Source organism: Fukomys damarensis, unplaced genomic scaffold (genome assembly GCF_012274545.1).
Source record: "Fukomys damarensis isolate Sample0158 unplaced genomic scaffold, DMR_v1.0_HiC HiC_scaffold_15, whole genome shotgun sequence".
In the NCBI taxonomy this organism is placed as follows: Eukaryota; Metazoa; Chordata; class Mammalia; order Rodentia; family Bathyergidae; genus Fukomys; species Fukomys damarensis.
In genome coordinates, this window is record NW_022900927.1 from 37,096,888 (window position 1) to 37,113,265 (window position 16,378).

Sequence of the window (16,378 nt, forward strand, 5' to 3'; positions counted from 1 at the left end):
ACTGAAAGAATGATTATTATTATAGTCATATCTGGTTGAAATTCTTCTGTTTTAAATACTCTTTTCTACAGGGTGCTGCTTTAATTAGAATGCTGGCTAATTTTATGGGCCATTCAGTTTTTCAGAGGGGTTTGCAAGTAAGTAAAATATTTTCCATTTGTCATTACATTTTCCTTGTCAATATATTTATTTTAAATGTAGGTTACAATTCAGAAATTTGTTAATACAAAATTGATGACTATGATTGAAAATATAAGATGTGTAAGCTTTCTGTGTGACAAGTGAAAGCTGTAGATAGAATACACACTGTGGTAACTGAAAAAATTTGGACCATTACACAATTTATAATTTAAATTGAATTAATTTTCACATGTGAGATCCTAAATAATACAAAATTTTCAAAAAGCTTGCTATCTTTCTTTTCATTTAAAAGTTCATATAATGTGAAAATAAATTGTATTGGCTTTACTAGATTTACAGATTTCAGAAAATCATGGAGCTACTTTGAGATATGTATGTATCTTTTATGTTGATTTACTATCCATATGCATAGATTTTTATTTGTTTCAATGATAAATACATGTTTATTATTTTTTGAAAAGAAAAATAAAAGTAACAGTTTATCATACTGAATTTGGAATAAGAATTATGGAATCTAAGAGTAGAATTTCAGAAGATGAAAATTATTGTTAAAGAAGATGCAAATATAGAAAAATGAAATTTTATTCCATTGAATCTTCTGGAGTAAATCATGTTCCTTGTATCTGTGATTGATGAATTATTTATGATGCATTCTGCTACTTAGAAGTGTCCTTTAAAGTAAATTGATGTTCACCTGAAATACAATTATACTAAGACACAGAGAGCAATCAATCTTATCTGTTCTTAGTAAGCTTTTCATTTTGAAATTTAAATAAACTACATCTGGAATCAGGTCGTATTTTAGAAGTATAATTTTATCTTTCCTCGAAATACAATGAAAGATAAAACACAAAGCAAGTGTTAAGTGTGTTATGATAAAATATATGCTTAATTCAATAAAAATATATAAATATCTTGTAGAACAGTTTCCCTTAGAAAATACTTTCACAGATTTGCTTCAGCAGGGATTGAAATTTACTTTAATCAGCTCTTGCCATCAGGGACACCTTCAGAATATCTGAAATCCATTGAACTTATTTGTGAAGTGCTAACGGCTCTATTCTGATCACATTCACATAGTTGGGAAAACCTCTTTTTTCCCCTGAAGGAGTGCTCTCCATGAATATCAACATTCTGGAGGAATGCCTTTCCTTATCACCAATCCTTTGTTTTTTCCCAGTCAAAGTTGTAGCACGACAATTGCAGAAAATATCTAAACTTTCATAAATGCAACACAAAGTGAATTTTATTTCCTAGCAGCAAGCATATGTGAAATCATTTTCTATGTACAATTTTTATTGTTTTTCTTCATCTGACTATGGATTTACCCAGCAGACTGAATAACTATAGTTACCTTATTTGGAGAGGATTACTGTTTGCCACATTTTTATTTAACTTGTCCTACTTTCGATAGTATGCAAAATATATCATTTTAAAATACATCTTTCCCCACTGTCCCATTCTGTTTAGTTTTATCTAAATCAGAATATACCCTCTGACTATTATTACATTAAATATTATTTTGAAGCTTTTATTAATGTGTGCATTTATGTTCTGATTCTTGATTTGGTTAATTTTCAATTGAGGACTCTACGTTTGTCAACATTGCATTTTATTTGCCTTGTGACATCTCATTGATCAGATAGATCTGTATCCTTCAGTACCTGGCTTGCAGCTTTATTTATACTCATCACTCAAACTGATTTAGTGTATCATCAGCAGTTCAGATTAGTTTACAGTAGGATCCCTATGTCTAGGTGATAAATTATCACCTCTGGACATGAAGATGAATGGGGTACGTTTTGGAGATGACCTACTGAAAAAATACTTCACATCGTGGTGCTGAGTGGTCACAGACTCGGTATTAATGTGCTTCCCATTTACAAGGCTCTGGGGAATCCTGGTTTACAAGCTATTGAAAGAGCTAATCTGGGTTGCCAGCCCTTATGTTTGCTGGAAAATTTATTAATCGTTTTTACATTAACCATAGCTGTTTCTGTGTCAACAAAGGAAAGTTTATTATTTGCAAGCATTAGATTTTTATGCTTAGACAGTTCCAAATTGCAAATATTTTGTTTATATATATATTTTTTTTCTTCCTTCTTTATTCTTCCCTCTCTCTTTCACTTTCTTTTTTTTCTTTTTCTTTCTATTTCTTTTTTTTTTCCTTTGTGCTCAGACCTTTTCCCTCATGTTCTAGACAGAAATTGTGCCATTTGCCATAATGGCAATTTTTAACTGGTTTATTATCCCCCTAAAAGTTGTGTTCTGTAACTCTGTGTATACGTATGACTCACATTAAGCTCTTTTGAAACAAAGCAAAGATTGTTTAGAGATGTATATGTTATGTGCATAACATAGGAAGATCATATTGATTACAGAGTCAATTGTATTGTATGCCTTCTATAATATTTTGTATGGGAATATTTACTTAAAGTCAAACATATTTGACAGAAGGAAGGGACTCCAGAGAATTCTCAGATGATTTTTTAAAATCTCTTTTGGTAGTATTTAACCCATTCAGTTAACAATTAGAAAGTCTAGAGGATAATTGCATACCAGATAATCACAATTTGATTTGTAATGGAATTTCATATTTTTCTTATGATTTCATTCTGATTCTTTTTTTTTTTTTTTGAGACAGGGCCTCACTATGTAGTTGAGATTGACCTGGAACTCACTATGTAGCTCAGGCTGATCTTGAACTCACAGCAATCCGCCTGCCTCAGCCTCCCAAGTGCTGGGATCACAGGCCTGCACCTGGCTCCATTTTGATTCTTAAATGGTTATTTCTTGTATGTTTTAAATAGTAAATTATCTGAAATTGTTTTGATAGATAATTCATATACACATGCATAAAATTACTCTTTGATATCACTAATAAACTGACTTCTGTTTTAATGTTTGAATTCAAAGCGGCACTCAGAGTAAATCATATCTGAACCCTTCTGTTGTTGGATTATGGGTACCACTTATAAATGACATATTTTTAAAGCTCTGCATATCTACTGGAATTTTATGTATCATATCTTTGGAAACTCTACATATCTACCATTCTGGGTAATCTATTTTACAGAATAATAGTAGCTGTATTTAGGGAAGTTGAAGGTCATATAGACTAGGGAGAAGTCATTTTCCACTTAATGTAGGCTTTCTACAAGCCACTACATTTTTTTTGGCCTCCAACCTTATGGTTATAAAATGTAATCCTAAAGAGTCTAAGTTTCATCTCATCTTTCATATTTTCTGAATCTAGGATGATCAATTAGATCATTTGGGATTGATATTTGTATTCTGGGATAGTTGTTTTAATTTGATGGGGAAAATCATAAACTAGATGTGTAAGATTGATTCCCTGCTCTTGTATCATTAGGTAACCATCTGAATATTAAAACCGAATAGCTGTCAATGTACACTGTACTATGACAGTAGTTAAACCAGAATATCAGTGACTGTTACAGAGAGACATTGCTAGTAGTAATATAATTCATTTTCCAGTATTAGGAAATGACATATTTCTTTGAGATTTTAGTTATCTATTTATTTATTTATTTTGTTCTAGATGCTTTTACATTTTTTTGTGATTAAACCCCAGTTGTTAGAGGACATTTGCTAAGGACTTTCTGATCTTGCTTGTTTGTTTACATTGAAAGTGCTATAATTTCCAAGGCTGGAGTTTCTACTTGTGCTCCTGAAATCTGGAATTGACTCTCCTTGGAGTGTGATTTTGTTAAGTATACTGGAGATTGGTCTTGAGGAGAATCAGCATCCCCCTTGACGAGTGATGTAGGGAACTCACACAAGAAGAAACTTATTTTTTCAGAGGCAAAAGAGTTGCTTTTGATACCTTCTGCGGCCCAATGGAAGTTAGACCTGTAAGGCCAGGTTGTGATGCTCACAGTCTTCAGTTTGCCCAGTGAATGCCCTAGCTTTCATGTAAAAGACCTAATAAAGTCAAGAAATTTACTTGAGTTATAATTTTTGCCACTTAGTAGTTCAACCCATAGTCAAGTTTTGAAAAACAGTGATTCTAAGGCTGTAAGAGATTCTAGACTCTTTTAGCAGAGTCATAGATGTTTTGTCTCCCACCTCTACTGTCAACTTAGAATTTAAAACACTAAGGTTATCATTTTTGTTTCTATAATCTCTTAACTTCTGTCAGATATATCTAGTTTTTCTCAGACTCTGTTCTGTTACAATGTTCTATTGAACCGGTTATATTTTTCCAAGTCCTATTTCTTCAATTTAGGAAACTTTTGGTGATCATTTAAGAAAGTGTTTGGTCCTGAAAACCATGAATTATCATGTTCCTACTACCTGGTTTCAATGATGTTATCTTCTAAAAAATCTAATCAAAACAGGCAAACAAACAAACAAAAAACAGGCAAGCAAATGAAGATAACTATCTTTGAACATATGGAACCACTTAGAGAAAGGAAGGGGAAAATGGAAGGAAAGTAAAAAATATTAAGATGTGTTATATATGTACCAACTCCCATAATGAATGTAGCTGTATATTGCAAACATGTATTAATGATTTTTTGAAAAATTAAAATGAAGAGCTGAGGAAAAGACAGGAAGCTTACTATTGTAAATAATGGTCTTATTTTTTTAAGTATGTTAATTTTAGGCTTTGTTTTGCACATTCACAACTGTGGGCTCCTTATTCTACCTCCTCTGGGGTGGGGGTCAATCCCCCTGGGATATCAAAAGTACAGGGAGAAGTAGCTAAGCAACAGTTTTTTGATTTTTTGCTTTTTAAGACCAGCTCTACCTAGGATATCTGGAAAGTGAGCTGATATGTTTCTCGGCCCAAGATTTTCTCCTAGCAATGATTCCAGGGAGCAGTGATGACTAAAAAACCAAGTACATGATACATCATTATCTATTGGGATTTTAAAGAGTCAGTGAGAAATGCAGTAGACAGATCACCAGTAACCAGAAATTCCCTTGTGCACAAGCTCAAGTGACACTTTTTAAATATCATGTAATTCGTACCTTAGCACCTCACTTTTGTTTGTGGTATGAACATTTTAAATTTCTTTCTAGGCCATCAAAGGGCAAACTAGTAAGCTCTCCTGGGGCCTCCACCTCTGTTTAATATTTGTGTTATTTGAAAATGCTCTTTCATTACAGTGCCACAAAGATAATGTGACACTTACTCATGGGACACTAGGGTAGAATACATGCAGAACGATACACTTGTATCCTTTCTTCCATTTGGATGAATTTCAATATTCAGTGTTGTATTTGTTTTTCTATGTGTCATTTGCAATATAAGTATACTCCAATTTTCTCCTTCTTCCATTTTTTTCTGTCTCTCTAGAAGTTCTTAGTGATTTTACATATCCCTTGAAATCTTTCTTGCTCCTGTAAGTACTTCCTCTAAATTCCTTGTCCAACAATGCTGGCCACTTGCTAGTGTCTTTTGGCAATTTTTAACATTTTTCATTGACTAAGCATCTTATGGTTTCATGCCTTTGCACTAATTTTCACCCGTGTCTGACAATGATTATGGATAAAACATGCATATGATCCAAGAATTATGATCAACTGATTTTATCTTATTTTTGTAATTTAGGTTAAGCTCCTATAGTTTAAATCCTGATTCTACATGAATTTTATAGGCCTACTTCCAGTAATTTAGGTAATGATCATTTTAGGCAGAATTTTTGTTACATAATTTGAACTTTCCTTATTTTATTTTACTTTTTAAGATCCCTCAAATATATTTTTTCTTTTTCTCTGATTTTTTAGAAATCAAAATAAAGCTATAATTATGAAATCCTCAGATAACACTGACTGGCTCAGAGGCAATTAAAAATAATGATTACATAGAAGTATTGCTTTTTCTTTTCAAAAAATAAAATATTTTTTAATGATTTGAACAGCAATAACATTCTTCACATAGTTAAGATGCAACATGAGGGAAGTGAAATTATGAAGAAAGATAATTTTTAAGCTCAATATTTAGTCAAATCCTTGTCAGAATGCGAGTCACCTTGTTCAGTGCAGAAGGATTCACCATCATCTAAATATGGTTGAATAAAGAAAGATTTCTTTTAATTAATATTTAATTACTCTTTTACGTAAGGTAACCTACAAGAAGATATTTGGCTCCAATTATCAGGGTGGAAATTGCTTATGCAAATCAATGTAAGGCAATGAGGTGTGGATAAAAAGAAAAAGGAAGTATCATTATTATTGGTTTGTGCTCATAAAATTCTGATAGCCCGAAGGTAATGACAGGCACAAAGCCGAAGGGATTATTAGTAGTAACAACATAGTCAATAACTCGTGGTCCAATGAGGTGTTGCATGCTAACATGTGCATCCAGGACTTTTATTTGCAAACCTCAGGATTATGTTTGTTTGAGAGCATTGCACATCGATTTTCAGATATATTAATAGTCAGAAAATAATAGAGACAGTGAGTCAATGTTAATTCCTTTCTAAAGAGAGATCATCATACTCATATCCAGATGGTAGCTGAATCATATTGAGTTTAAAAAATGCTTGACCATAGATAGTTTTTCTCAAATGTCTCCAAATGTTTCACTGAACATGCTACCCAGTTTTATATGTGTTACAGTTACAAAGGTAAACACTTGATCATGTTTTGTGATCACACAATACAATTGTTATTGTAACTGGTCTTTAGTGTCATTGGATTTGACCTAATTAGCATTTAATTTATTGAAAACCTATCTGCAAAGTTAAAATAAATAAGCAGATTATAGAATATACATGTATATTTAATTTTTAGGAGAGATTCCATGGATTTGAGAATTAAGAATTCTGTCTGTAATTTAAAACAGGTACTTTTAAAAATTAAATAGCTGTAGCTATTTATAACTCTAAGAGAGAAATTCTAGGCATCAGTTTTAATTCTTCTTATATACAAATTCTGATTAAATCATTATTTTGCTTCTGACTTAAATGTTGCAAGCTGAACACCTTGACAATAACTAAAAAGTCTTTATTACTCAAGAGATGTAACTTTGGTCATCCTGCAGTCATTTACTTCAATAGGAACTTTTATGAATTTACATTTATTATCTTTCATCTGCTACCTCAGGGCTCAAGATTTATCATGGATTTTACCTAATCTGTTAGTAGTTTAAAATTATTCTTTTATTTATGAAAAATAAAATATGATTTCCTAACAAAATAAGAAAATAATAATAAATACACTATATCATTATCTGCAAAGTAGTTATTCAGAGTATAAGACATAGACAAAAATGATTTTCTCTTACAAAGAAAAAACAGATAATATCAAAAGTCTTTCTTTTTAATGAACTAAGAAGCCAGTAGTATAAATGAAGCAAAGTAACACATATATTAAATATTTTGAAACAATGGTATACATATTGTGAGGAATTATTTGAATTTTTATTTATCTTTCTTTAAGTGAGACACACAAGCTTAAGTAATTCATGGTTTCTCCCTTGTGAGACTGAAATAAAATTATATTTTTGATAGGTCTATTTAAAGAATCATATATGAAATTATTAGATATATTAGGTTGATTAATGTTTATATTTGTATATTGTGTGTAGAGTATCCAATTTGTAAATACACGTACACCCACCTATCCAAAAACTGTCTTTGAGCCTCTATAGACAGTAGGATTTGTGAGATTGCTGGTTCAGAGTTACAATAAAATCAACTTAGAGAAATTTTCCTCTAATCTATTTATCTCTCTGATTGGAAGTTGTTTTTTTTTTTTTTTTTTTTTTTTGACAGGGTTTCACTATGTAGTTGAGGCTGACCTGGAACTCATTTTGTAGCTTAGGCTAGTCCCGAACTCCCAGCAATCCTCCTGCCTCAGCCTCCCGAGTGCTGGGATTACAGGCATGTGCCACCACACCCATTGTGATTGGCAGTTTTTTTTCCTATTCCCCTTTTAAATTTATTTTTTCTCTTATTTTATGCTCTCTTTTTCAAAAGTACATGTATTACCCTAGAACTACTATGTATTTAACAATGTTATAAGTTTTCATGAAAAAGCATACCTCCCAAGTTAGAAATATGTTTTGCTTACTACTTGTATTTTTATAACTCTTTGATGATACTATTAAATGGGTTAAAAATAGCAATAAGACATAGTTATACCATAATTCCTTATGCTTTGTCCTGGACTGTGAACATGTGGGTTACTCTCTAGTTTTTATTAAACAACAATCTAATAATCTTTAAATATATTCCTTTATATTTTGGATGATTTTTATATACATTTCTAGATACTTGAACAAGTCTTTCTTCCAAAATGTTAAATCAATATAAAATGCTAAAAGTAAATTTTGAAGGACCTCTTTATATTATACACTGAGCAAACAGCACTGGATCTTACACATTTTCAAAGTAAATTTCTTATTAACTTAGCAAGTAAAATATATTTATTGTTATTTGAGTATATATATATATATATTTATCATAAATAAGTTTGAATTTTTTTATAATTCTCCTTTCAATTTTTCCTTTCTAACATTTATCCATGTTTTACTTATTTAAAAATTGAGGCCTCTCTTTCTCATAGTGGTCATAACAAAGAGTGGATATAACATATGTGTAGCAGAATTTCCCCTTAGGATAATTAGTATCTAATAACTAATAGTTTTTTATGAAAAGCCACATGTCTTAAAATAGTGGTTTAAGAAATATTGTAAAGATTTATCCTATTTAGAACTTGAGTTGAAAAAACAAACTTAGGTATACAAAATTCCATTCCATTTTAGTCTATTTGTCTGTGTTAGAGAGAGCCTCAAAATTAAGATGCCACAAAGAAAAGGTGGTAGCCATCATTTATAAACACTGATTTTGATTTCCTTGTGCAATTAGCACACTCCTACATTCATTTTTTTTGATGCTCAATATCTCTCCTAGTGCTATTTTACATACAATTTTCCACTTGACTGTAGTGTCACAATGTTAAGAACTGTTTCTTAATGCTTTGTGCCAATGAACAAAATGGTGCTTTGTTTCCTTGTACCAGCCTTGTGCAGTGTTATGTCTGCATTCCACATTTCTCACCCATCAGACGTGTTCAGTCATTCACTTACCCCAGCATGTGTTAGGTACTTACTGTATTTCAGACCCTGTGATAAGTACCAAGTATGAAAGCATGCTGCACACAGGACATATGGATCATAGTCTCATGAATTATAACAAAGGATAAGGCACAACGACCCGAGTTCCATCCCCAGTATCCTCCCCCCAAAAGGAAACAAAAACAAGTAAACATTTATTTCCTCAATGTGATAGGATAGATGCTAGGTTGGAAAAATTGGATATTGTTAGATAGAATAATGGGTCAGTTAATTGGAGCAGTTTTTGATTGGGAGTTAAGGAAACTGAGAAGAAAGTGTGAAACTGAAGACTGAAAATAAGAAAGAGGTGGAATTAGGGAAAGAGTCTAAGAAGAAAAATTTAAAAAATGATCTCAAAGTGTCTGAGTTGAAAGTTTGGAACTAAGTCATAAAGAACTGTAATAAATGGAGGTTAAAAGTAGGGGACAAGTGTGAAGAGACCAAGAGGGAATAGCTAAAGAGGCCAAAGCCACTGACGCCAAGAGATGAGCTTATATCAAGAATGAGAAAGTGGCCCACAAGGTTAAATGCAACTGTAAAGTAGTGTAAAGACTTTTCCTGAGCCTGTAAATTTGTTTTCTTTAGGATGGGTTAAAGAGTGCTTGGAAATGTGGGAAAAGAGCCAGATTATGCAGGTTAAGTTTAAACAAATTGGCCAGAGCGAGAGATCAAAACATAGGATCAAGAGATAGAGGGGAATAAGGACTATATTAGTAAATTTTCTGTTGCTAGGACATATTACCTGACACCCACAATTTAAAAAAGAATGGACTGATTTGGCTCACACTTTCAGAGGATCAAGTCCATGATGAGCTCTCTCCAAAGCAGGAATACCATGGGGAAAGGATGTGGCAGTAAGGAAACAGAACAAGAAAACAGTGCCAAAAAAGAAGGGGCAACAGAGCAAATACAGACCCTAAAGCTAAACTACCTGGACTCACCCAGATGCACTCAAAAGTATGTTTTAGTAATAGCTTAGGTGGCTCCCAACTCAATCAAGTTGAAATTAAGCTTCAGTGTAACATCCTACATCTTGTCAACTTGATATCTAAACTTATATCTCCAAATGAACAATATAACAAGTTTTTGATTTCCTCTAATATGATACAGCTATCTTGCACATAACCAGAAACACGGTAATCCCTTCCTCAAAGTTTTAACAGTTCCAGAATTTCTCAAAAGTTTGCCAACTTGCCTTCTGATATTCAAAGAAAATTCTTAACTGTGAACCTCTATAAAAATTAAAAAAGAAACCAAATTTTATAATTCCGATGTACTGCAGCACAGAATAAATATTCTTGTACCAAAGAGGGAGGAATAGCAGGATAGAAAAGGATTAGACCAAAACAAGATAGAAATTCAGCAGGCTAATGCTGAATCCTAGAGCTCCATTTTCATCATCTGGGCCATCTGGTGGTGAGATGTGAGTTCCAGAAAGTCTGGGGAGCCTCACTCTTCTGTCCTCACTGTATATAGTCTGCCTATCTGCCCTCTCGTTCTGGCTCTGCCCCTGACCTGCAGCTTTCCTTGGCTTGATATTCCACATCCCTGGTTTCTTTCACTTCCTGGGGTCTTTACTGGACCCCTTCATTCTTACATCTTCAAACACTTGCCTTTCAAGGGTTTCTTGTCTGGCCTTCTAGTCCTTTCTTTGAAACCTGGGTGGAAGCTTCCCTGACCCCAAAACTCTTGCATTCTGTAAGCAGTAAAACCAGCACAATATGGTTGGCACCAACATCTGCCACCAGTGAAAGCAGTAGCTACACCCCATTGGCTTCTGTGATCTCTCAGTACCGACTAGGTGAGCACAGTGAAATGATTCTAGGGTTATGCATAGTTGGTGCTTCTTGAGTAGGGGTTCCAGGAACTTTCTTCTCAAATGAAAGGCTGACAGTTTTGTATCCTTGAGCTTGCTATAGATGTGGTCTCTGATTTTTGAGATTCTCTCAAGGTAACTTTCTCTTTATCCCTGTGCAAAGTACTTGATTTCTTTTAATGGCATTAATTTCAGGAACCATGCTCTCTTTGGCACCGAATTTATATGCACTTTATTTGTTCACAAGCTGCAGAATTTTCATAACTTTTAGTTATGATTTTTCTCCTGATTCTCATTGTAAATCTTATTAAAAACAGCCAGCAGTATCCATGCCACAGCCTAAATATTGGGCTGCCATGAAATTTCTTCTGATAGATTACTTAGTCTTCATCTTTAAATTCAGCTTCACACAAAGCCTTAAGACATGACAGAGAAATTCTTTGACAGAATGTAACAAAAATGGTTTAATCCAATTACCAATGAAATCCTTTTTCCCAATTGAAACCTCTGGACTCTGGCCTTTATTGAACACATTCCTATTAGCATTGTTTTTCTGAGTCTGATTAGAATTACCCATTGGGCAGTGCTGATAGAGCCTTTTGTAGCCAGCATCTCCAAACTTTTCCAAATTCTTCTTGCAAACTAGATCTAAAGGCTTCTGAACCATATGGTAAGGTACAGTCACAGCAGCAACCCCACTCCTCTGGCACTAATTTTCTGTGTTAGTCACTTTCCTATGGCTGAGAACAAATATGTAACATCAAAAACTTAAAGGAGGAGAAGCCTATGTGGTTCACCATTTCAGAGGATTTAGTACATGATTGGCCAGCTCCAAGGCAGAAATGGCGTGATGCGAGCTGTTGAAAGAAAGGTTTTTATACACAGTGGTTGAAAGCAGAGTGGAAGGGATCGGCACAAGCCTACACACCACTTTAGTCTTCACAGCTCGGGTGACCTTCCTATTTGGATGGAGCACTACCTTTTGACAGCACATTCAGCTATGAGCTTCTTAATGAATTAATTCACCGATGAACATAATTCACCCACGGTCTACTTACAAAGTCCCTTCCTCTGAACTGATGAAGTTTGAGGGGATATTTTAGGTCTAAATCATATCAAGAGCTAGAAAAGACTTTCATTTTTAAAGACAGGAGGTAGCTGTACCAGTTTTAGTCTGGTGAAGAGAAATTCGGGGGAGGATGGGTAGGATATTACTGGAAAAGAGATGCTGCTGGGATATTGACCCTTGAGACGGTAAAAAGACTTGTCTTTAATAGGAGACATCAACATCCTTCCAGCAAATTTGGATATATGCTAATAGGAGAATGAGGAAAATTCCTTCTAATAATTTCTGGATTTTTCAGTGTTGTTATATTTGACACAGGGTCAGTATCTGAATAAAAATGAGGTAGGATTAGGAGCTGGAGAGGTTTGTACACTGAGGATTATGATTGGTAAAAAGAGTTTGATGGGACTGGGGATTTAGCTCAGTGGTGCCACCACCTACCTTGCAAGTGCAAGGACCCAAGTTCAATCCCTGGTACCCCCCCCCATTAAGATAAACTATGAAATCTAAACTGGAAAACTGGAAAACCAGGGAAGTAAAGAAAGAACCTATTTGTATTGCTCATCTTTTCCTTGCTGGGACAAAATTCTTGACATTCACAGCTTAAAAAGAGAAGGCTTATTTTGGTTTATGGTTTCAGAGATTTAAATCAATGGATAAGTGGCTCCAAGGCAAAAACATCAGAGTGGAAGATTATTGTGGAAGGCAGCTGCTCATTTCTTGGCACTTGGGAAGCAGAGAGCAAGAAAATATCCAGAGAGGAAGGGAACAGAGACCAGATATGATCCCCAAGGTCATGCCCCTGTAACCCCCATCTCACTCACATGCAAAGTGTACTCTTTTAATCCCTAGGCATCTCTGAAGCTCATCTAGTAGGTAATCAAGCATAGCCATTGCAAAATCTGTGAAACCAACTCTTGCCATTATTAAAAATAATGGTAAATCATAGACTGTTTAAGGCAAATATTGTGATTTTCACAACAGGTAAGAGAAATCTCTCATGTTTCTGAGCTTAGGGAGTTTAAACTGTACTTATGAATTACATTTTTGTCATGCTCATGAATTTTTCTGTCCAGAACACAAGGGGAAGATTGGTTTGATAAGCACATTGATGAGTGAATGGGAAAGAAGTAGTCTGTACATGTTTCTTGAGTTTGGTAGTTATCTTTTTTTTTTTTTCCAGTACTAGGGCCTGAACCCAGGGGTTTGCCACTGAGTTGCACCCCTAAACCTCGCTTATTTTCAAACATGGGCTAAGTTGCTAAATTGTGGGCTAGATTTGAACTTATAATACTTCTTCCTCAGCATTCAAACGTGATGGGAATATAGGCATTGCCAACATGACTGGCTTGGTAATTATCTTTTTCAAGTCTTTTGGGTCAGCTGAAAGCTAGTGTCTATATTACTTTAATGCCAACGTGGCCCAAACTGTTTTGTGTTGATGAGTCTAGTTATCGCTTCTACCTTAAGAACTACACATTAGTGGTCTTGATAATTACAGCAAATCACAAGTAGAACTCAGAGTAAAACAGAACGTGACAGCCAGGACCTGAGAATCATCCAGGATCCTTTTCTAAACATCGAAAGAAGCCGAAGCTCTCCTCTCCTTCCCTCTCTTCTCCTCCCTTCTTCTTTATCTCGCGTCTCTTCTCTCCTTCTCTCCCTTTCCTTTCTGCCTCCTTTTCTCTTTTTTTTCCTTCATCATTTTTTTTCCTTTATAGTGATCCTTCTAATTTCCCTGTTTGGTCTCTAAAATGTTTTGGCTTCTCTTAGAGGGAAGACTGAAAACAAAGTAAATTGTCTCTAGACTATGTTTTCCCCATTGATCTTGCAAATAAAATAAGGCAAGCTGCTTTGGTTCTCTGTGTGACAGGTGTTCTCTAACCATTTTATTTGTTGTATGTCTTTCTGTGCACACTGTCATTAGGTACTATATTATCTATGTTTTTCCTGTTGAAATTAAAGTTTAGAGAAAGTAGGTACCTTTGCCAAGATCATATGACTGACAAGAATCAGCCTGAATTCTTATGTAGTTCTTATGAATATATACACTAATTTTTCTCATCTAAATTATATTTTCTTCTCGTCCAGTCACCAGCTCTGTGGAGAAGTGTAAAAAGAGACAGAAAAGGGAGTGATGTGCACAACCCTACAAGCAGTGGATATCTTGATTTATGAGTCAGTACATTTTTACTAGCAGGATATAATTTATGTTTTTTTTTTTTTTGAGCTGGTAGCAGTTAAAGTTCTTTATCAGAACATTCTGAAAAAAGTAATTCACAAACTTCAGTTTTACCAATAGATTCATTTCATGTCAGAGCAGTATTTCAGGCCAGCAGCAAAAGTGAGAGGTGGGGATATTTCAGTACCCTGAAATGTCCCTCTGGACTATTATGTTATTTCAGTGACAGGTGCAGGACTCTGTCAAGTTGCTCTGCAATGGAGTAGAGAGCCAGCTGTAACTCTCATAATATGCCTAGTGTTGAGCATTGAAGGCATGGTCTGCAATTACTACATAAAAGATATCTGAAAACAGAAGTGGTGTGAAAATATGCCATTGTCTATAATTTAAAACAAGCAAGCATAAAAACAAACTCTTTCATATGCTGGCAAAGCATTTTGATTTAAAATTTCTGATTTTATGCTATATTTGGTGACCTCTTATGAAAATATACTGATTTTTACCAAATTTACATTCATTAAGTGGGGTAATGGGTTTTGCAAAATGTAAAATGTGTTTTTGCTTCGAAGCAAATATTTGAATGCACCCATATTCAAACACACCACCTCTAAATGGAACTTCAAATATACATTTTAAAAACCAAAATCAGATTAGCACGCAAGCAATGAGAATTGAATTTTCAATTATTGTTATCCCTCTTTAAATATCTTTCTCTTCCTTCCTTCCTTTCCTTTTAGTCATCTTCTCTCTTCTCTTGTTCCTTTCTTCCTCCTCCTCTTGCTCCTCCTCTTCCCCTTCCTTCTCCTCCTCTTTCTTCTTTGAAAGCTGTGTCTGGTGGCTTGAAACTTCTGTACTTGAAAAGGTTTGGGAATGATTTTGTTTCCTGTTACATAAAAGTGTCTTCTTGAAAGCTTACTATAACTTAATACAAAGAAATGTTAAAATGATTATGCCTTTTGATGTTTGGTTATTATCTAGTATAATTAAAGTCTTTATATGCTTTCTTTAATTTTGTATATATTTTCTCATTGCTTTGCTACTCATTTTACCTGATGTCCTAATTTTCTGTAGCTGACCAGGTATTAATCAAAAATGTTTAGCTTTTGTTGTTTTAATTGATTGTCTGTGATTTAAAAAAATTTTTTTGCCTCTTTTTCCTCAAGTTTAGAGTGTGTGAGAACATCTGAAGTTGGCTTCAGATAGCTACTATCCAACTCATGGGTGCTATTACTGTGAGCTGCCACTTTTAATCTTTGGTTGCTCATGGATCCCTTTAAGATCACTTGATTTTAATAATGCACATACTTACACATATTTAAGTGCAGAGTTTATAAATTTTGGAAAGCTGTGCTATGGCATTTTTTAGGAAAAATGTTACAGTCTTTTTATCCTGTTTTCAGTCTTTGTATACCCCTAACCATAGAACTTACTATGTTCCATCTTATTTTAGATCTTTCTTTTTCCAATCACTTATATGCCTCTTTTTTCTTTAAAGTATGTATCTCACTGACCCCATGCCATGAATGTCTAGTCTAGAATTTGGTGTTGTTTGTTTTTTATTTTGAATAAGTCATAAAAGGTAATTTCTGTTTTCCTTTTTGAAGACCATTAAGATAACTTTAAAATGACTATTTATTTTGTTTATGCTAACCATTTGTGTGTATGAATTAAAGTTTTAGATTGCAAGGAACAAAAGATAAAACCGTGGCTGAATTAAGGAGAAAAGAATTTATTGGAAGACTATAGAATAGTGCAGAGCATCACAAGGAAGGCTGAAGAATTAAACTCACAAAACAGCCCAAGGCTCCAAAATCAAGGAAGGTACCCAACGTCATGCCTCAGGAGGAGTAACTGTTCCAGTTATCACCACCACTGTGGCTACACACCCCAGAGAATAATCTCTTAACTACTCCGGATTTTTTTTTTGCATTTCTCAAAGTTCTGGCCTGGATGTCCAAGGCCAGGACATACGTCCATGCGTTACTGGCCAGAGAAAGCAGGGAGAAAATATTTAGTATTTTGTCCCTTGTACTTCAATAGGGGGTTTCTTGCATTCCCCCCACATTCCATAGTGAGTTGTCC

The 16,378-nt window shown here is 34.2% G+C and overlaps 1 protein-coding gene across 1 annotated transcript in view; it reads left to right on the forward strand.

The window, feature by feature from the left end:
• Positions 1 to 16,378, forward strand: part of Trhde (thyrotropin releasing hormone degrading enzyme) — a 388,565-nt gene that overhangs the window by 281,995 nt on the left and 90,192 nt on the right. Inside the window, exon 7 of the mRNA XM_033763780.1 lies at positions 72 to 137. Coding sequence (XP_033619671.1) covers positions 72 to 137 — 66 coding nt within the window. The remainder of the gene's footprint in view (positions 1 to 71; positions 138 to 16,378) is intronic.